The sequence below is a fragment of the Syngnathus floridae genome, chromosome 5 (assembly GCF_059516105.1).
Source record: "Syngnathus floridae isolate MCC-2025c chromosome 5, RoL_Sflo_1.0, whole genome shotgun sequence".
Classification (NCBI taxonomy): Eukaryota; Metazoa; Chordata; class Actinopteri; order Syngnathiformes; family Syngnathidae; genus Syngnathus; species Syngnathus floridae.
This window is the reverse complement of record NC_142417.1, coordinates 13957528-13977121: the sequence shown is the minus strand read 5'-3', so window position 1 is coordinate 13977121 and position 19594 is coordinate 13957528. Positions and strand designations below refer to the sequence as shown.

The 19594-nt window shown below is 42.8% G+C and overlaps 4 protein-coding genes across 8 annotated transcripts; 1 reads left to right on the top strand and 3 right to left on the bottom strand.

Annotated features, from left to right (window-relative positions):
- Nucleotides 1–207: 207 nt before the first annotated feature.
- Nucleotides 208–12865, bottom strand: LOC148398302 (uncharacterized). Its single transcript, XM_088375348.1, has 4 exons — nucleotides 12820–12865; nucleotides 11570–11641; nucleotides 731–1264; nucleotides 208–565 (listed from the first exon to the last, which is right to left on the bottom strand). The coding sequence occupies exons 1-4, from the start codon at nucleotides 12863–12865 to the stop codon at nucleotides 249–251; spliced, it is 969 nt and encodes a 322-aa protein (XP_088231474.1). The 3' UTR covers nucleotides 208–248.
- Nucleotides 2897–6997, top strand: upb1 (ureidopropionase, beta). 5 transcript variants are annotated; one of them, XM_088377241.1, is made up of 11 exons: nucleotides 2897–3310; nucleotides 3790–3883; nucleotides 4405–4618; nucleotides 4684–4771; nucleotides 4840–4934; nucleotides 5109–5267; nucleotides 5338–5507; nucleotides 5869–5950; nucleotides 6063–6105; nucleotides 6283–6437; nucleotides 6579–6997. In XM_088377241.1, the coding sequence occupies exons 3-11, from the start codon at nucleotides 4430–4432 to the stop codon at nucleotides 6660–6662; spliced, it is 1065 nt and encodes a 354-aa protein (XP_088233367.1). In that variant the 5' UTR covers nucleotides 2897–3310; nucleotides 3790–3883; nucleotides 4405–4429; the 3' UTR covers nucleotides 6663–6997. The 5 variants fall into 5 exon arrangements, with proteins under 5 accessions (XP_088233367.1, XP_088233364.1, XP_088233368.1 ...); XM_088377242.1 differs by having other exon boundaries at nucleotides 2898–3310; nucleotides 4447–4618; XM_088377239.1 differs by lacking the exon at nucleotides 3790–3883 and having other exon boundaries at nucleotides 2941–2957; nucleotides 3089–3310; nucleotides 4447–4618.
- gucd1 (guanylyl cyclase domain containing 1) lies at nucleotides 6906–10627 on the bottom strand. The gene is made up of 6 exons (XM_088377249.1): nucleotides 10245–10627; nucleotides 9645–9729; nucleotides 8815–8980; nucleotides 8553–8644; nucleotides 8189–8430; nucleotides 6906–8088 (listed from the first exon to the last, which is right to left on the bottom strand). The coding sequence occupies exons 1-6, from the start codon at nucleotides 10249–10251 to the stop codon at nucleotides 7997–7999; spliced, it is 684 nt and encodes a 227-aa protein (XP_088233375.1). The 5' UTR covers nucleotides 10252–10627; the 3' UTR covers nucleotides 6906–7996.
- Nucleotides 12866–14672: 1807 nt separating the features above from the next.
- zbtb26 (zinc finger and BTB domain containing 26) lies at nucleotides 14673–19549 on the bottom strand. Its single transcript, XM_088377229.1, has 2 exons — nucleotides 19431–19549; nucleotides 14673–18298 (listed from the first exon to the last, which is right to left on the bottom strand). Exon 2 carries the CDS (start codon nucleotides 18269–18271, stop codon nucleotides 16955–16957), a length of 1317 nt encoding a protein of 438 aa, XP_088233355.1. The 5' UTR covers nucleotides 18272–18298; nucleotides 19431–19549; the 3' UTR covers nucleotides 14673–16954.
- Between the last annotated feature and the right edge of the window lie 45 nt (nucleotides 19550–19594).

The window sequence follows — 19594 nt, the reverse complement described above, 5'->3', positions numbered from 1 at the left end:
TTCTGGTGCATAGAGTAGGGTTGAATCGCCACACAAGCACAAGAAAGAAAAAAAAAAGTCTTGCTTTTTTCTGCTTTTTCTTTTCTACAAGTCTTGACATGCCAGTTAACTATATCATCATCAATGCAAAAACTCATGAAGTTTGCTCAAATAGAAGGTGAAACCTTCACGGATCATTGCTCATCTCCCCAAAACACTCGGAATTCTCAATAGAGACACTTCGGCAAGTGGCTGAGCAGGCAACAGGGTTAGGTGTTAGTAGCCACTATGTGCTTGATTATGCTTGTCTTGAGAGGGAATTTTTGGCCACAAACAGAGCATGAAAAAGGTTTCTCGCCAGTGTGGACTCTTGAGTGCCTTTTTAAGGTTCCCTTCCTTGAAAATATTTTGCCACAAACCGAGCATGAAAAAGGTTTCTCACCAGTGTGGATTCTTGTATGCAAATTTAGAGCTCCCTTCACTGAAAATCTTTGGCCACAAACTGAGCATGAAAAAGGTTTCTCGCCGGTGTGGACTCTTGTGTGACTTTTTAAGTTTCCCTTTTGATGGAATTTCTGGCCACAAACTGAGCATGAAAAAGGTTTCTCACCACTGTGGTTTCTTGTGTGGCTTTCAAAGCTTTTCTTGCAACTGAATTTTTGGCCACAAACTGAGAATGAAAAAGGTTTCTCACCAGTGTGACTACTTGTATGAGTTTCCAATTGTCCCTTATAAGAGAATTTCTGGCCACAAACTGAGCATGAAAAAGGTTTCTCGCCAGTGTGGGTTCTTGTATGAAATGTTAGACTTCCCTTCCGAGATAATTTTCGTCCGCAAACTGAGCAGGAAAAAGGTTTCTCGCCAGTGTGGGTTCTTGTGTGCCCATTTAAATGTTCCCTCCGAGAGAATTTTTGTCCACAAACTGAGCAGGAAAAACGTTTCTCGCCAGTGTGGGTTCTCAAGTGAGTTTTGAAGTTTCCCTCCAGAGAGAATTTTTGGCCACAAACTGAGGAGGAAAAAGGTTTCTCACCATTATGGATTCTTGTATGAAGTGTTAGACTATTCTTCACTGAAAATCTTTGGCCACAAACTGAGCATAAAAAAGCTTTCTCACCAGTGTGACTTCTTGTATGAATTTTCAAGTATGCCTTAGAAGAGAATTTTCGGCCACAAACTGAGCATGAAAATGGTTTCTCACCAGTATGGGTTCTTGTATGAATTGTTAGACTTGCCTTCACTGAAAATCTTTGGCCACAAACTGAGCATGAAAACGGTTTCTCACCAGTGTAGACTCTTGTGTAAATAGGCTGCTCCGTTAAGGTTTTGAGTAAATTCATGGATCGATATGGAAGGGAAACACAGGTAAGCAGTACCAATGTGTCCGATCATTTTATAGGAGATTGTTTGAGAAATGCGATCGTTTACACTTTGCTGAGGTTCATGGGAGTCTGCGAGCTGAGGCTCATGGGACTTTGCGGGTGGCTAATGCTATAGTGAAAGCTGCTACACGCACGAGGCTATTTCATGTCAAAATAGGCTGCTCTGTTAATTTTTTGAGTAAATTTACGGATCGATATGGAAGGGAAATGTTGGTGTTGTGCTCACTCTAACTTATTTTGCAAGAACCACACAGGAGACAAGTAAGTTCTTTTAGACACCTGCAGGTAGAGAGTCATCCGTCGCTGTGCATACAGCGATGATCAAATGAGGTCTGACTCAGGCCTATTGCAGGAGCATTTTTATTGAGAGAAACAGAGTGGGGGTGAGAGTGGGGGTGAGAGTAGACAGGATGAGGTTGAAGCCCCTAGCCTGCTGATCAAAGCATAGCAGGGGGTCTTTTACAATGTTGTGTAAACAAAACAACTTTGATTGCTTCCTCTGCAGCTAGTCAATCAGTTCAAAAGATCTTAGCACTTTGTTCTACTACTTTTGTTAAGACAGGACAAGCTAGTAATTATTAGTTAATTATTACAGGTTACATTCCAACATAATCATAGGATCAAACTAATCTATCAACCCTAACAGGAAACATAGGTAAGCAGTACCAATGCGTTACATTGAACTTCAGTCAGTTCTGATCATTGTATAGGAGATAGTTTGAGAAACACAATTCTTTACAGAGGGCTCATTGGTTATTGGCTAGTGGATGCATACCGCAACCCTAGTCAACCTCAGTTTGTTGCAGTACAGCTTCTATTTTATTCGCCTTTTAGTCTGGTGCACCCTATATATATGAAATAATTTCTAAAATAAAGAAATTCAATGAGTGTGCGCGTTATAATCCAGTGCGCCTTTTGGTGCAAAAAATACGGTACTCACTTCGTGTCAAAGGCGCACACAATCCCAGCAACATACTGAGTTGATACGAGCAACCTGCGCACAAGTGAAAATGGATATAATGTTGCGTGTTTATCTGATGCAGCCGCGCCTGTTTTGAGTTTTTAGACCAAGCACGGTTTTGTCGCCGCTTTACTTTCGGCTACGTAACGATGATGTCATTTGAGGGAGGTCCTGGGCGCCTTCTAGCGAAGGACCGTGGGACGTTTAATGTTGTTGCCCAGCAAACAAACCAAGGTGGCGTGCAAAAAAATACCTTTCACCCACGTATGCGTCATTGGTGCCAGATTCAAGAATTTTTATTGGCCAGGTTTGAGCATGCCAAACAAGGAATTTGACTTCGGTACATCTCAGCCTCTGTTCAACATTTAACAACACACAGGACAATTGCAAAAATTGACAAATATTCTCCAACATCCCCTGATCTTAAGTGTTTTTCTTTTCTTTTGTGTGGTAAATATCAAATATCTGCCAATCAAAAGGCTGCATGTCACAAAGGGATAGTGAAGCTTTTTGTGACTCAAGCATTAAAGATTAAAGTCCCAATGATCATCATACACACATCTATCTGCGCGTGCTGAAATTTGTCCTCTGCATTCAACCCATAAAGTCCTAATGGGTAAAGGAAGCAATATTGAAAGGTTTGACAAATGTATTGACGTCAAATCATTAACTGGGTCGTCCCTTGGACCCACCACTTGCTGTTTAGTAATACGCCAGAATGCTTGCTTATGAGTTGAAATCTGTCTTTTATTATTTTCTTTCTAATTAGGAGGGGACCATAGGGTAGGAGGGGAAAACACAACAAAAAAGCAAGCCAAGAGTGAGATGTCGGATGGATTTATTTACTTTTCATCAGTATCGACTCTGGAAAATTGTAAGAGTTATGCCTATTTGTCAAGATCTGACCAAGAAAAGCCATCTTAAAACTAGTAGGTGGCCAAACCAAGATGGCTGTCAACACGCTACGTGCCCAGGGTGTCTCTACAAAGAGGTGCGTAGAGCTCTTTTTTTGCTTGAATAAAACCAAGGTAACCAAAAGTGCGTTTGGATACAGTTTTTCTTAATGAACCATCCATATTCTGCCTTCTGTGAATCACTGCTACACGTTAATCATTAAAAGTTAAATAGTCTGTTAAGTTTGTTTGTGCTGGCTGGATCATCTCAACTGTAAATTCTGTTCCAAAACCCAGCACAAGATCAATCATTTGAATTGCATAACATGCAGGAGTGATAACAAAATCTGAATAATTTTTTCACTTGTTGAAACTTTGCAGGGCCAATTTTAACTTATTCCAATGATTGTTACTGCATATGAACTAAGAGACTCCAAGTCAGTTAATAAGCAACTTTAGCAAACAGAAGTGGGAAGAGTCAATGTGACGCAGTACTGGCAATGATACATAAACTAGTAGAAACTGACATTTCACTATACTGAATCCTGAAAAACCAGAGCCGCAAAAATGTCTGCAGGCCAATTTGAATCGTTGGAGACCACTTTGGAGACTTACATCCCAAACGATGAGCTGAAAGAGGTTAAACGCATCTTATTTGGCAAGGAGACCAAGTGAGTTAAAAAAGTTTGCTGCCGTCATTTTCTTGGTTTGCTTGTTTTTTTCCTCCTCTTCTGTTCGTGGTCAGCTATTTATTCAGATGAGTAAAGTGGACTTTGCTCAGTTGGATTGTTGTGCTGCAGTGTGACCTTCACCCATTTCTGCTAGATTAAAAAGTTTATTTTGCACAAGGCAAACATGAAATGTCCATAGTGAAGCTTAAACGTTAGCAAAACTTCCAAGAATATCTATCCTACTCAGTATTGGCTCAAAATAAAGTCAGAATTACTCTCTGTACACCATAAAGGAAGCCAATTCGTAAGATATTTTTAGATGCCACAAAGTTGTTGTGATATTTTAGATGTCTCTCTAATAGTAGTTGGACATCCATGTTGTATGATGCAAAAGTTTGTCCAAATTCAATTTTAAGCAACATATCAGGGAAAATATGACCTTTTAGAATCAGTATGAGAATACGTCCACAGGTTCTTAACCCAATCACTGTAATGTTGCCTTTGTCATAAATATGTTACAGTTGCATAGTGAGTTTCCAATGAGGAATGTCATCAAAATATAGGATGTTGGAGCTCCCGTCGGACGCCCTGGAGGCTGCACGGCAAGGTGACTTTGAGCTGAAAGGCTATAGCTTTGAGGCAACTGAAGAACAGCTGAGACTGCCCAGAAGGATTCGAGTGGGACTGATTCAACAGCACATTGTTCTACCCACAGATGCGCCCATCCTGGACCAGGTCACAGAGCAAATGGGAAAAAACATATTTCCCAGAAATAACACTAAACTGATCCTTGCCAACAGGTCAATGCTATGCACAACCGGATCGGGCAAATAGTGGAAGTAGCGGCCAAGTGCGGTGTGAACATTGTCTGCTTCCAGGAAACGTGGAGTAAGTGTGAATATGATTTTGTCATTGGAAAAAACATTTCTGACTAACCTGCATGTTGCTGATTGCAGCCATGCCATTTGCCTTCTGCACCCGTGAGAAAGAACCATGGACGGAATTTGCAGAATCTGCCGAGAATGGAAATACCACACGTTTCTGCCAGAAGGTGAGCACACAGATAGGGCCAAAAGTATTGGGACTCCTAATTTGATTCATCAATCAGTGAAATTGAAACATGAACAGTTAGAGGCTCTATGAACGAAAAGACCCAGTGGAAGCGCTATTTAGTAATGTTGCTCATGCATGAGCAAAATGAATGATATTGTGATTCTCTCGCTAGTTGGCCAAAAAATACAACATGGTGATCGTTTCTCCAATTTTGGAGCGGGACGAGATGCACAACACTCTGTGGAACACGGCGGTGGTGATATCCAACTCTGGAAATGTGCTGGGGAAGAGCAGGAAGAATCATATCCCGAGAATTGGAGATTTTAACGAGGTCAGAATGCCATTTATTTTCAATTAAACTGTCCATTTTTCCTGAGACGGTCTTTTTCCTTTGCTCTCAGTCGACATATTATATGGAAGGTGACACTGGCCACACAGTGTTCCAGACACAATTTGGGAAGATAGCCATTAATATCTGCTACGGGCGCCATCACCCCCTCAACTGGTTCATGTACAGTATGAATGGAGCTGAGATCATCTTTAACCCTTCTGCTACCGTTGGTGCCCTAAGGTAAGCACTGATGGAAAGCTGTACTTAAGAAGATTATTTGTATATCCATGAATACAAGATTTTACACACTATAAATGGGTGAATGGATGGAAGGGTGCGTGCCGCTATTCTAGTATGCTTTTTTTCAGTGATGGGAAAATGAAGCTTCAAATTTTATCCATGAACCAGTTATATTTTTGACCCCTCTTTCGGGCATTGTTGGTTTAAATATAAGGGTTTACGAAATGGCAAGGCAGTGTACTTTCAGCTCAATGTTGAACAGAGATTGCATCTAGACTAGTGAAAAAAAAAAATAATCTCTTGAATCAATTTTGAAGCTTCATTTGCCATCAATTAATATTTCTATCTATTCTTTTTCTAGCGAACCCATGTGGCCTATTGAGGCCAGGAATGCAGCCATAGCAAACCACTGTTTTACCTGTGCAATTAATCGAGTTGGGACAGTAAGTCAAGTCACCTGTCAACTTTTCTTTAACTTTGTATTTGATGTGATTTGCTCCATATTACTGTTTGTAGTTAGGGCATGATCAATAATACACCTTATAATTCATGCAGGAGCATTTCAAAAGTGAATTTACATCTGGTGACGGACAAAAAGGTAGGATTTGACTGGCATTTCAATTTATTTACTATTTCACTCTTTCTCAACCGAAGAATGAAGTCCAAAACATACTCGGTCTTTATCACTCACAACATAAATACAACCCTGAGGTCATTTCAAAAGAATTTTGCTTTTTTTTTTAAACCTCAATAAAAGCATTGGTGGTGTCTGCAGCTCACCATGACTTTGGACACTTCTATGGATCGAGTTATGTGGCCGCCCCCGATGGAAGCCGCTCCCCGGGGCTTTCTCGAACTCGTGATGGACTATTGGTAGTTGAAATGGACCTCAATCTGAACCGTCAAATTAGTGACAAATGGAGTTTCAAGGTAAACTATCTGTGGATAACCACACAGCTTCTTTTAAGATGTTTCTATTTTCTTTAAATGAACACAAGGTGGTTATATGGTAACAAGTTTATCGTAAACTTCTGGAAGTCATCCTCTGATATTAATTTTTTTTTTCTGTAGATGACTGGGCGTTACCCTGAGTATGCTGAGGCTCTCACCAACGCCGTCAGACATGACTTCCAGCCAAAAATAGTGAAGGAATAAATGAAAAGAGAAATCTAAAAATTTAGGATCAAAATCGAAAAACTTTTACCCCTTTTTTTTTTTTTCCAGAGGACATTAAGAAACTGAAAATGAGCCCATTTCTGACTTGACAAAATTATATTTTCTCAAAGTATAAGACGAGCCTGACATCTGATGCACGTAAAATAGTTCTATTTTCATTTCTGGGACTTATAATTACAATTACAACATATGTTCTCTTAAAAATCACAAGCATCACAAATGTAGGATTAAATGTTTAATTTAAACAACATAATTGTACGTGAAAAGTGTAATGCAATGACATTCGCAAGAAAATGGCAATGCAAAAAATCTAAGCATGCTCCAGCTGATTTGTTTCCACAAAACAAACCTTCTACTGAAGCTTATCTTAACAGAAAACATGAACAACACAGGTAAGTTACGGATCTTCAAGCATGTTCTTCTTAATGGCAGTTTCTGTTTTGGATCATTTCATGGAATCTAGTTTCCCTTTAGAAGGAATAAAATCTGAGATTGGTTCATAATATATATACTCAGAGGACACCGCATTGAGGACACCTGAATTTCCGTCGCAAGATTCAATCAATGCAATTTTATGGTCTCCTATACATGTGTTATGAGAGATACTTTCAATGCTAATCATAAATTAATGCTCAGTTTGAGTTTATACCACTAATGAGGTGTTTTTTAGATGAAAAAAAAGACAAAATATTAGAATAACAATTTGTCTTATGATGAAGTGCAGTTTTACATCAGCACTGCAAATAAGAATTTATAAACATTGTTAAATGAATAGCCCACTGACAGCATCCTTCAAAACTGCTTTTGATCTTTGTAAGGCTATTTTAATTACCTGAGACTTTCAAAGCCCAACTAGTTTCCTTGTCGCATGTGAACAAAATGACAGAAGTTGAGTTTGGACTTCAGATAATACTGGTGACTTAAAAACACAAATATAGGAATAAAAGAAATCCCCAAGACCTGAATGATGTGCACACCACTTCGTGAATACTCCTAAACTAGGTCAGCATTAACCACAATACCGTCTGTTGTTTTCTTAAAAAAGCCAGACATTCAAAAATCCAAATATATTCTTAGTAAAATGATTTACTCATGTAAAAAAATAAAGCATAATTAAAAACAATTGAGCATCGCCTGTTGAGTACTTCCCAAACAGGCTGAGTGGTGTTGGTTGTAAAAGAGAAAATCCAAGTGATGAAGTCTTTTTCACACGAGCAGCTAGACTCATTAGCACCAATGAGGGGAGGTGGGGAGATGGGGCCAAAGCAGGATGGGGACCTGCTGAACAAGTCCACGGTGAAGTCAAATCCACATCAGCTCGCTTTAAAGATGAAGAGAATGTCCTCATCTGTTCCGTAGCTCCGACGTGCCTCCTCGAAGTTACTGACAGTGCTGCAGCACACCCCTACATTCACATGCACACAGACACAATGTAAAATGTATGCCACATATGCTCTAAGGCCACAAATTGTTCTAATTCCTGAATTGAAATAGCCATCACTCACGGTCAGAATATGCAGGGTTATTGTACAAGATGCAGCCGGTGGTCCTGTTGAAGCCGCGCAGCACGACAAAATGCCCTTGATACTCTGGTTTCCTGCAGAAACACTTCTGCCCCACAGGAAGGAAGCAGCAGTATTTGACAGGTGCAGAGCAGAGTTCGCAAGTGAGGATGACAGCGTTGATGAGCACGATAGCAACGTGGCTCTCTTCTAGATGAGACTCGATTTCCTGAATGGACACGGAGCTGTGGGCACAACAATCCAGAATTACTCTTGATTTTGTGTGTGGAGCTTCAAGGTGAAACCTTCCATTTTGCTTGGCCTGAACATCGGTTTGCATTTTTTGTATAAATACTAAGTTACATACCATTTCTTCACAACCACACCTTTGCTCTCTGCTTTAAGGAAAAGCTCATTCACTCGATCTTCTTCAGTATCAAAATGCTTCTTATAAAAGGACTGCAATGAAGAGAACAAACATTACCAAGTCAGATCAATGAATGACTGCAAATGCAATTTTTTTTATTCATTCAATGCCATTGATGCGTACAGATGTCAAAGGTCTACTTTTAACTGGGCTGGCAGTGAATTGAGTTAATTGGATTTAATCCCCATGTGAAGAAAGGCACCTGATTCCTAAAGCCCTTATCAACTCCCAGCGTCTGTGTGCAGAAACAATGCTTGATCCCTAGATGGCACATGAGGTAGGCCAGGTCAATCGTCCACACGCTCTCAGTCATTTTCAGGTCCCAGCAGGCTCTCTGAAACTGCTCATCACTGATGAGCTGCAGGTACCTGCCAGGCCAGAAATACACAAGCTCAACCATATGGTTCTCAAAAACAATCTTTGTGCGTGCTTGCAGGAGTCTTGCATTTTGAGTCGCTTTCAGTGTTTTTTATGATCATCGCTAGGCATGTTGTAGAAGTGCATGATGGGTTTTTTTAGCATCTGATTTTTTAAACTCTACAAAATAAAACATATTTTGGAAAGTATGCTTAATATGATCGTTTGCAATCATTTGACACCATACTAAGAATTCTAAATATAATTCAGAGAGGCTGTAATATATTGTTTGTGCCTTCTTGTTTTTACTTTTTGTGTTGTTTACTTGTATGTATATTGTGTACTATGTCTTGTCACCGTGGGATAGTGGGAACGTAATTTCGATCTCTGTGTGTCTTGACATGTGAAGAAATTGACAATAAAGCAGACTTTGACTTTGCCTTACAGTAACCTAATATAAAAGCCAGGAATTAGTATTTATTACATTTAGAAGTGACTCATCCAACACAGTATTGTAATCAGCTCTTTTTATTATGCAGATGTTACCCTCCTGTTTAGCACCCAGTATACATCGGATATGGCTGATTTTCAATCCCAATCAAAAGATTCGTTCAGATGCGATGTTGGTTTCAACTTGTAAGGGACAAGCAGAAAATGATGGCATCTAATGCTTACTTGAGTACCATCCTGGAGCAAGCTAAACCACAGTCCCAGTGGTACAACTGCTGAATGACAGGCACATCCAGTAGGAGGGCATCATCTGGGGAAAACAAAACAGACAAAAGTCTTGAATTTATTGACAATGTGATGCTAGGGTTGCCATCTGCCCCCAAAATAAATAGGAGACACCTGATCGGCAGAGACCGCCGGCCTGATTTCCTTCACCCTTCTTGAACTTGCAGAATTCCAAGGAGTTTTATTTAGAGTAGCAATATAAGATGTTTGTAAAAGTACTTTGGTCGGGGATCTGGGTTGGTCTACTGTCCCATGGAAGTTCAGCACGTTTCTGTGCGCATTTCTGAGTGAGTTTGCATTCTCCCTAGATAAACTGGTTGGCAGACCGCAAAGAAGCTATTTTATTATTTGTGTAGCTTTTATTTTGAAGGTAGCCAAGGTTGATCGCTGGCGTCGTGTTACTGTAATACACATGATTAAAATCGAAGTGGAACCTGACCTGAGTTCGTCTTCAAGTGGAGGCTGGCCTGACCACAGTACACTGCCCCAGTGCTAGTCGTTATACACCTACGTTGTTGTTGACATGGAGGTGTCACTCACCTGTCATTCTGCAGTCGTGTCTCACGAAGGAAGATCCGCCAACTAGTTTTCACAAACCAAGACGGGTTGTTTACATTAGCTAACTAACTGATGGATTTCTCATTGTGGAGTTTTTGTCGAGAAAAACTCTTAAATTTACCGTTAGCTTGCCAGGCTAGCAGTGTGGTCGCAGAATTACTGCGTATTCAACCACCAAAGTTAATGTACGTACTTACGCTGATAATTGAAAATGAACACGCAAACCCATGTATGTGACGAACATATACAAATTGGAACTAAATAGAAATGACGGTCCCTTAATCCAGTAATTTTTCTCCGACTTGCCGTAGCTCTTTTTTTCCTTTTCTCCTTTTCTCTTCTTCTATGGTGTATTTGTGGGAGATTACAAGCAACAACATAGCACGTACTGACATCTAGCGGAAGCGCACTTTTACTTTTGGGGATACAGATCCATATCGGATTAAAATTTGCTGTTGACCAGTGAATTTTTGGACATCCATCCATCCATCCATCCATCCATCCATCCATCCATCCATCCATCCATCCATCCATCCATCCATCCATCCATCCATCCATCCATCCATCCATCCATCCATCCATCCATCCATCCATCCATCCATCTTCTTCCGCTTATCCGGGGTCGGGTCGCGGGGGCAGCAGCTTTAGGAGGGACTCCCAGACTTCCCTCTCCCCAGCCACTTCATCCAGCTCATCCCGGGGGATCCTAAGGCGTTCCCAGGCCAGCTGAGAGACATAGTCTCTCCAGCGCGTCCTGGGTCGTCCCCGGGGTCTCCTACCGGTGGGACATGCCCGGAACACCTCCCCAGGGAGGCGTCCAGGAGGCATCCTGATGAGATGTCCGAGCCACCTCATCTGGCTCCTCTCAACGTAGAAGAATAGCGACTCTACTCTGAGTCTCTACCGGATGACTGAGCTTCTCACCCTATCTCTAAGGGAGAGCCCGGACATCCTGCGGAGAAAACTAATTTCGGCCGCTTGTATCCGGGATCTCGTTCTTTCGCTCGTGGCCATAGGTGAGGGTAGGAGCGTAAATCGACTGGTAAATTGAGAGCTTTGCCTTTTGGCTCAGCTCTCTCTTCACCACAACGGACCGGTACAGGGTCCGCATTACTGCCGACGCTGCACCGATCCGCCTATCGATCTCGCGCTCCATCCTCCCCTCACTCGTGAACAGGACTCCAAGATACTTGAACTCCTCCACTTGGGGCAGGTTCTCATCCCCGATCCGGAGAGGGCATTCCATTCTTTTCGATCGAGGACCATGGACTCGGATTTGGAGGTGCTGACCCTCATCCCGACCGCTTCACACTCGGCTGCGAACCGTTCCAGCGAGAGCTGGAGATCACGGCCTGAAGAAGCCAACAGCACCACGTCATCTGCAAAAAGCAGAGACGCGATGCTGAGGTCCCCAAACCGGACCCCCTCAACGCCTCGGCTGCCCCTAGAAATTCTGTCCATAAAAATTATGAACAGAATCGGTGACAAAGGGCAGCTTTGGCGGAGTCCAACCCTCACTGGGAACGAATCCGACTTACTGCCGGAAATGCGGACCAGACTCTGGCATCGGTGATACAGGGACCGAACCGCCCTTATTAGTTGGCTCGGCACCCCGTACTCCCGAAGCACCCTCCACAGAACCTCCCGAGGGACACGGTCGAACGCCTTCTCCAAGTCCACAAAACACATGTGGACTGGTTGGGCAAACTCCCATGCACCCTCGAGGATCCTGCCGAGGGTGTAGAGCTGGTCCACTGTTCCACGGCCAGGACGAAAGCCACACTGCTCCTCCTGAATCCGAGGTTCAACCTCCTAACGGACCCTCCTCTCCAGCACCCCTGAATAGACCTTACCAGGGAGGCTGAGGAGTGTGATTCCCCTGTAATTGGAACACACCCTCCGGTCCCCCTTCTTAAAGAGGGGAACCACCACCCCAGTCTGCCAATCCAGAGGCACTGTCCCCGATGTCCACGCAACGTTGTAGAGGCGTGTCAGCCATGACAGCCCCACAACATCCAGAGCCTTTAAGAACTCCGGGGGGATCTCATCCACCCCGGGGCCTTGCCACCGAGGAGTTTTTTAACTACCTCAGTGACTTCGACCCCAGAGATTGGAGAATCCGCCTCAGAGTCTCCAGGCCCTGCTTCCTCAATGGAAGGCGTGTAGGTGGAATTGAGGAGGTCTTTGAAGTATTCTCCCCACCGACTCACGACGTTCCGAGTCGAGGTCAGCAGCACGCCATCCCCACTATAAACAGTGTTGACGTTGCACTGCTTCCCCCTCCTGAGACGCCGGATGGTGGACCAGAATTTCCTCGAAGCCGTCCGAAAGTCATTCTCCATGGCCTCACCAAACTCCCCCCATGCCCGGGTTTTTGCCTCAGCAACCGCCGAAGCCGCGTTCCGCTTGGCCATCCGGTACTTGTCAGCTGCCTCCGGAGTCCCGCAGGCCAAAACGGCCCGATAGGACTCCTTCTTCAGCTTGACGGCATCCCTTACCGCCGGTGTCCACCAGCGGGTTCGGGGATTGCCGCCACGACAGGCACCAACAACCTTACGGCCACAGCTCCGGCCGGCCGCCTCGACAATGGAGGCGCGGAACATGGTCCACTCAGACTCAATGTCCCCCGCCTCCCCCGGGACGTGGGAAAAGCTCTGGCGGTGGTGGGAGTTGAAGCTCTTCCTGACAGGAGATTCTGCCAGACGTTCCCAGCAGACCCTCACAGAGCGTTTGGGTCTGCCTGGTCGGACCGGCATCTTCCCCCACCATCGGAGCCAACCCACCACCAGGTGGTGATCAGTTAAGTCAAGTCAAGTTTATTTGTATAGCCCTAAATCACAAAGAGTCTCAAAGGGCTTCACATAGCCAAAAATTGACAATTATTCTCAAAGCATCCCCTGATCATAAGCTCCCAAAAGGGCAAGGAAAAACTCAAAAAAAAACCCTGCCAGAGGAAAATGAGAAACCTTGAGAAGGGACCACAGATGGAAGGATCCCCCTTTCAGGATCACCAGGTCTTCACCCGAGTGTCCAAAACATGCGGCCGCAAATCCGATGACACGACTACAAAGTCGATCATCGAACTGCGGCCTAGGGTGTCCTGGTGCCAAGTGCACACATGGACACCCTTATGCTTGAACATGGTGTTCATTATTGAAAATCCGTGTCGAGCACAGAAGTCCAACAATAGAACACCGCTCGGGTTCAGATCGGGGGGGCCGTTCCTCCCAATCACGCCCTTCCAGGTCTCACTGTCATTGCCCACGTGAGCATTGAAGTCACCCAGTACAACGATGGAGTCCCCAGAAGGAGCGCTCTCCAGCACTTCCTCCAGGGACCCCAAGAAGGGTGGGTACTCTGAGCTGCCGTTTGGTGCTTAGACACAACCAACAGTCAGGACCCGTCCCCCCCACCCGAAGGCGGAGGGAGGCTACCCTCTCGTTCACCGGGGTGAACCCCAATGTGCAGGCGCCCAGCTGGGGGTCAATAAGTATACCCACACCTGCTCGACGCCTCTCACCGTGGGCAACTCCAGAGTGGAAGAGAGTCCAGCCCCTCTCGAGAGGGCTTGTACCGGAACCCAAACTGTGCGTGGAGGCTAGTCCGACTATATCTAGTCGGAATTTTTCTGCCTCGCACACCAGCTCGGGCTCCTTTCCAGCCAGAGAGGTGACATTCCATGTCCCAAGAGCCAGCTTCTGCAGCCGGGGATCAGACCGCCAAGGTCCCTGCCTTTGGCTGCCGCCCAGCTCACATTGCACCCGACCCCTTCGGCCCCTCCCACAGGTGGTGAGCCCATGGGAAGGGGGACCCACGTTTCCATTTCGGGCTATGCCCGGCCGGGCCCCATGGGCGAAGGCCCGGCCACCAGACGCTCGCCTTCGAGCCCCGCCTCCAGGCCTGGCTCCAGAGGGAGGCCCCGGTGACCCGCGTCCGGGCGAGGGAAAACTAAGTCCATTTATATCAATCATCATAAGGGGCTTCTGTGATCTGTAGTTTTGGACAGATTAAGTAAATTCCAGTGGCACCCCAGATAATGTTGTTACACCAAATCTTGATTAGGAAGCACCGGTCTAATAAACCATGAGTCATTATTATTTACTTTTTTAAAATGTATTTTAATGTGTGATGTTTCTTTTCTACCTTGTGGGCCAAGAGCCTGTAATAAAGTTCATATAAAAAAAAATATATATATATATATATATATATATATATATATATATATATATATATATATATATATATATATATATATATATATATATATATATATATATATATATATATATATATATATACATATATATATATATATATACATACATATATATATATATATATTTAGCAGGGGGCAGGGACAGCTATGAATATGAAACCATCAGTCAATCCTTGTAAGGAAACAACTACATATTTAAATATTTGTCATTTTATTGAACAACAATTGGAGTCTACATGAACAATGTGTAGAAGAAATGACATTGTACTGTAACTACAGTAATAACAGTGTTTCAAGCACAGTATTTTAATGTTTATTACAAATGTTTTGGGCTAAGCGTTTTTTTTTTTACAAAAGAAGAGAGAACTGTTAACTGCCTGTCAACTCTTCAAATCAAACAAAGCAGCGCCTGGTATTTATTGTCTTAACATACTTGTACACAGAAAATGCTACTTATACATAAAGAGTATATATAACATACTGATATGTTTAGGGTTTTCTGTTCAGTTTAATTTGTTTCAATGCTGAGCTTTCAAGTGCAGAATGAATGCATCTACAATATGATGAAAGAAGTCCACAGTGATAAAGTGATACTGAAACATCAACCAGTTATTCCCTATAAAGAAGCCAAGGTTAGCAAGCACTGAGACATACACAATTAAGTTAAATCAGTCTTTCTTGAAGAGACGTAAAGTCAGCAGCATCCCTTTTGTAAGTTTTAGTCATTTTGTAACTATCATGAAAATCACATCACTGGCCTTGAGTTTTTGATAAAAAATAAAGTTATCCACATTTTTGGCATAAAGTATATCACAGTTGCAGACAACAAGCTGTACTTTGACAACAGTCTACTATATATGGAAAATGACATTCTTAAAACTTTAAATAAAAAACAAATGAAAGAAAAAAAACGATTAAAGCTAATATAAGCAACACAGCAACCCAAATCATACTGCACCACTTGGACAAGTTAAAGGGTGTCCCAAAAGTGATATTTCATCAATTGTCATTGGAGCAGCACTGCAAAATTGCCAGTTTTCTCTCCCCACCTACAGTTCAGCGCCTGTTTGACAAGCTTTATGGTCGTCACAATGCTCCAGCGTTAAGTACATTTTACGTTATCTATTGCAAGTTACAAAAACAGGATAACTGATGACCTGTCACTAAAGATAATGGCCTGAAATAATTTTCCAGTTTTTCCAGAAAACACAAAAAACTGAATCACTTACTGATTATAATTTCATTTCAGGGTTAGAATTGAATAATCTGTCTAACTACTAAGGATGTTGTTGATATTAGCAGATGTCATTGGTATATTTTTTGGGAAGGAGGAGTCAAAATTTGACAGGTTGATTTTCAAGAGGGTAACGATATGTAATTCTTAAGATCGTCACGGAAGTAACTGCCCCCCCCCCCCTCAGATATTAAGAAGTGAAACTGCAGGGAAAATAATAAGACCATGAATATTCATAATGTGCAAATCGTATCTGCTACTTTAAGTGCAATAATACAAGTTTTGAAACACGACCAACATTTCGCATCAGCTGGTTTTTTTTGTTTGGAAAGTAGTGTTACATCTAATGCACATTGGGTGAATACAAATGTATTTTGAGTTTATTAGTATACAGCTGTCCAAAATGGCGGTAGATGTACAAATGCAGAGTTGATTGGTGGCAGAGAAACTTAACCAGCAGAAGAAAATTCTCTTCATTGGTCACTACGTCTTTACAAATTGTTTTCGTACTTTAATTATTACCCAATTATTTTAACTTGCAGACTTCATGCATGCAACAAAAGATTGCTTTTCAATTCCTTCCTCAAATTCTTTCTTAAAATGGGAGTCAAGTCAAAAAATTGCTTGACAATAATGCTGTTCTGTAAGCCTCACCAGTCTAAACACTGCATTCTGATTAATATTGTTTATGGGATTTGAATTAAGCAGCAAAATCCATTAGTTATATCCATCGACGAGCACGGCCATTTTGCCACTTGCTGTTTACAGAAGATATAGTTTCTCAGGAAGGTAAGGACCAATCACAGCTCAGCTTGAGAGATTCCATTGCATGGTCATTTATGGAGGAAGCATTTCATCATCTTGACAGTTAATGTAGCAAGGTAGCACCTGACATTGTCAAACACAAATACCCCACACCTCACATCACTAACTTTTCAGCTATACTGGTGAGACAATATTAATGAATACTAATCTGCGCTTATACCACAGGTCTGCTTTTGTGTCGGCTTTGAGATGATTGGTGCCACGTCAAAGTGGTTTGTTCTTTCTGGAATGTCAGCCAGCCTTGACTTGGTTGGTTATTAGCACCCCTGTTTTATAACAGAGCGGCAGAAGTGCACAAGAGGTGGCTAGAAGACACATTTTTAGAATTTGGCAAAAAAAAAAAAAAATACAATTTGACTTGGTTGTTTAATTTCGCACTTGATGGATGGACAGGCATCAACTATGTGTGTAGAAACATTAAAAAGTCAATTTTCCATAGTATGCTTCCTTTAGGTCTTTCTCATAATTGTTCGAGTGAATGAAAAAGGACCCGGTGGTGTCATTCTCCTCAGGCCCACCGTCATGCAGGTTACCTTCGTGTGCGTTGTCAAAGCTGTTCTTGCCGTGGATCTGTTTGAGGTGCTTGCGGAGAACAGGCTTGTGAGCGAACATCATGTCACAGTAGTTACAGCGGTGAGGCTTGTCCCCGCTGTGCAGATTCAGGTGATCCAGTAAAGAGCACTTTTGAGTGAAGGTCTTCCCACAGATTTTACACTGGAAGGGTTTGATGCCCGCATGGACGCGCATGTGTCGATGCAGGTTGCCCTTCTGCGTGAAGGTCTTGCCACACAGCAGGCACATAAAGAGCTTGTGGATCTTCAGGTGGTTGGCATATTTTTCCAGCTGCCGGAAGACACGGCTGCACTTGGGACACTGGTGGTACCACTGGAGGGGTTTGTCATAACTCCTCTGGTGAACACCGGGTCTCTCTGCAGGATTGGACGGCGAAGAGGGACTGGAGGGGTCATCTGGCAAGCTAGGAGGCACCATCATTTCGCTCCCTCGACTGTCTACTGTGGAATTGATGAGCGAATGTTGGGGCTCGGGTGAGCGCAGGGCAGCTGGAGAGCTGCTGGAAAAGGTAGGCTCCATAGACTCCACCTTGACTATGCTTATGTCACTCTCTTCCACATCATACCTGGGCGGTGCGTCCGAAATCAGAGGAGGGGATTTGGGCTGTATAATGACATCATCTTCATCATCGTCGTCATCATCGGTACTGATATCATCCTCTACGGGCTCCGCCTTCTGGACAGTCTGCACCTGGCAGTTTTCCTGTTCTTTCAAAGCTTGCTCTCTGCTTGCCCTTCTCATCTCACTATCTTCCAGCCTGTGGGAAGGTTGTGGCTTGATGAACTTATTTAGTGCTTGAGTACACTGCTCAACAATGTGGCCCATTTGGAGGAAGCTGGCCACTGTCAGGTAATTGACCAGCTCTAGTTCAGGAAACTCAAGTTGGCCCGTGTAGCAGGACAGCAGCAGCTGCTGGCCAACCTTTGCCTCCTGAATCATGGAGATCTGCACTTCATTGGAGTCCTGCTGAAGGATGAATTGGTCTCGAAGGAAAGATGAACCAGCGGCAAAAACCACCTTATGACCGGGAACTGTAAGCTGGTTGATGCGTACAGTGACGTCACAGAAGCGTTTCTGGTGTCGAAGGAGGCTCATCTTCTGTAGCATGGAGTCGCCAAATGTGGCAAAATGAAACTGCAAGATCACCTGGTTCTGGGCCATAGTGAGCTACAGGCAGCGGCAATACACCTGTTGATGATAATAAGTATGAACACCATCATTAATTTTATATGCAATAAAAAGTTTATTCCAAGTGCAGTGTTTAATAAATTACATAGGTGTCATGTGACAGTGAGTGATCCACATAGCAGCCTCATTTCAAAATCGAATACCTTTTTTGTGGGTAGCATTTTGCAGAAAAAATATTACATTTTGGGATAAGGCTGTAACATAAAATGTGTAAAAAGTGGAATGAAGATGTACTTTAAAGTATATGGAAACAACAGCAGTGACTGAGCAAGTGTGAGAACACACTGTTCTCAGGGTGGAAATTTTTTTTCCCCAAAATTAGAAAATCAGACACAAATACTTTGTCACTGCGTTACAGTAAAATTTTCAGGTATCGGCACTTGAGTATTTATTTTCCTGATGACTTAACTTTATTCCCTTCGTGTACTTTCCACTCCTTTGTCAAAAATCGGCTTGTAACCTTTTTCAATCTTTCTGACAGCACAAGATAAAAAGACAAATAGAGGGAGGGAAAGTGAAATTCTGCCAAGATTTTTACTGACTGAGAGCCCATTGAAAGTTCTTCATTTTCATTTTGTACACATTTTGTTTAAATTTTACTTGCGTTAAGGAGTTGACTTTTCTAAAGAAGTAGCTGTACTTCCACTTTAGTATAAACAGTATGTGCTTTTTTTTTTTTTTTTTACTCGAGTTATACGAATGAACATGAGTATTTAAAATCAGTCCGTCTACACGAAAACTATTGCACTACGGCAATGATTACGGCAGATCAAATTACATTAAGGACATTTTCGAAATATAATGACTATTTGTGAAACAAATCATATGTATGTGCCGTGAATATAACGTTCTGGTTATACACACATAATTTGTTCTTAAGAAAGATTACTTGTATTATATAATTGCCGTTTTAACGAAGTTGGGCATGTGGACAATGTGACATTATTCAAACATCAACGAAAATTTGGCTTGTTGAATAAAGTGATTCGCCATGTAAACCACGGGCTGATGCTACGTGCTAACAATGAAAGATTGCCTGTCCTCTTGCGCTACTTGAACCAACCTCAGCATCACAACAGACTGCTTAGTGGCTGGCTAGGTATAATTGCATTGATCATTTAAAAACACTCACTGTGTTGTTTTAGGTTGTCGCCTCGTAAACAAATAGTAGTGGGCAGCTTCTTCCTGGCCTGTCGTCTCCGTTATGATGAAGCCCCCCAAAAAATGTCTGTCGATGTCACACCGCCTCCCTCTGCATTGGAGTTTAATTGTAGTTTTCTTTTTCACAAGAACAAT

Bases quoted from the DNA above. Each gene is read 5' to 3' on its own strand.
- zbtb26 (XM_088377229.1), bottom strand. From the start codon at position 18,271: ATGGCCCAGAACCAGGTGATCTTGCAGTTTCATTTTGCCACATTTGGC.
- LOC148398302 (XM_088375348.1), bottom strand. From the start codon at position 12,865: ATGTTCCGCGCCTCCATTGTCGAGGCGGCCGGCCGGAGCTGTGGCC. The intron at 11,642-12,819 runs GTAAGGTTGTTG...TGCTTTTTGCAG, and splicing joins GGCCGGCCGGAGCTGTGGCC to ATGACGTGGTGCTGTTGGCT. The intron at 566-730 runs GTGGCCAGAAAT...TTTCATGCTCAG, and splicing joins ACCTTTTTCATGCTCAGTTT to TTTGTGGCCAGAAATTCCAT.
- gucd1 (XM_088377249.1), bottom strand. The intron at 8,645-8,814 runs GTGCCTTTCTTC...TCTTCATTGCAG, and splicing joins ATAAGGGCTTTAGGAATCAG to TCCTTTTATAAGAAGCATTT. The intron at 8,089-8,188 runs GTGAGTGATGGC...ATGTGAATGTAG, and splicing joins TAACCCTGCATATTCTGACC to GGGTGTGCTGCAGCACTGTC.
- upb1 (XM_088377237.1), top strand. From the start codon at position 3,780: ATGTCTGCAGGCCAATTTGAATCGTTGGAGACCACTTTGGAGACTTAC. The intron at 4,619-4,683 runs GTCACAGAGCAA...CCTTGCCAACAG, and splicing joins ATGCGCCCATCCTGGACCAG to GTCAATGCTATGCACAACCG. The intron at 6,106-6,282 runs GTAGGATTTGAC...TGGTGTCTGCAG, and splicing joins ATCTGGTGACGGACAAAAAG to CTCACCATGACTTTGGACAC.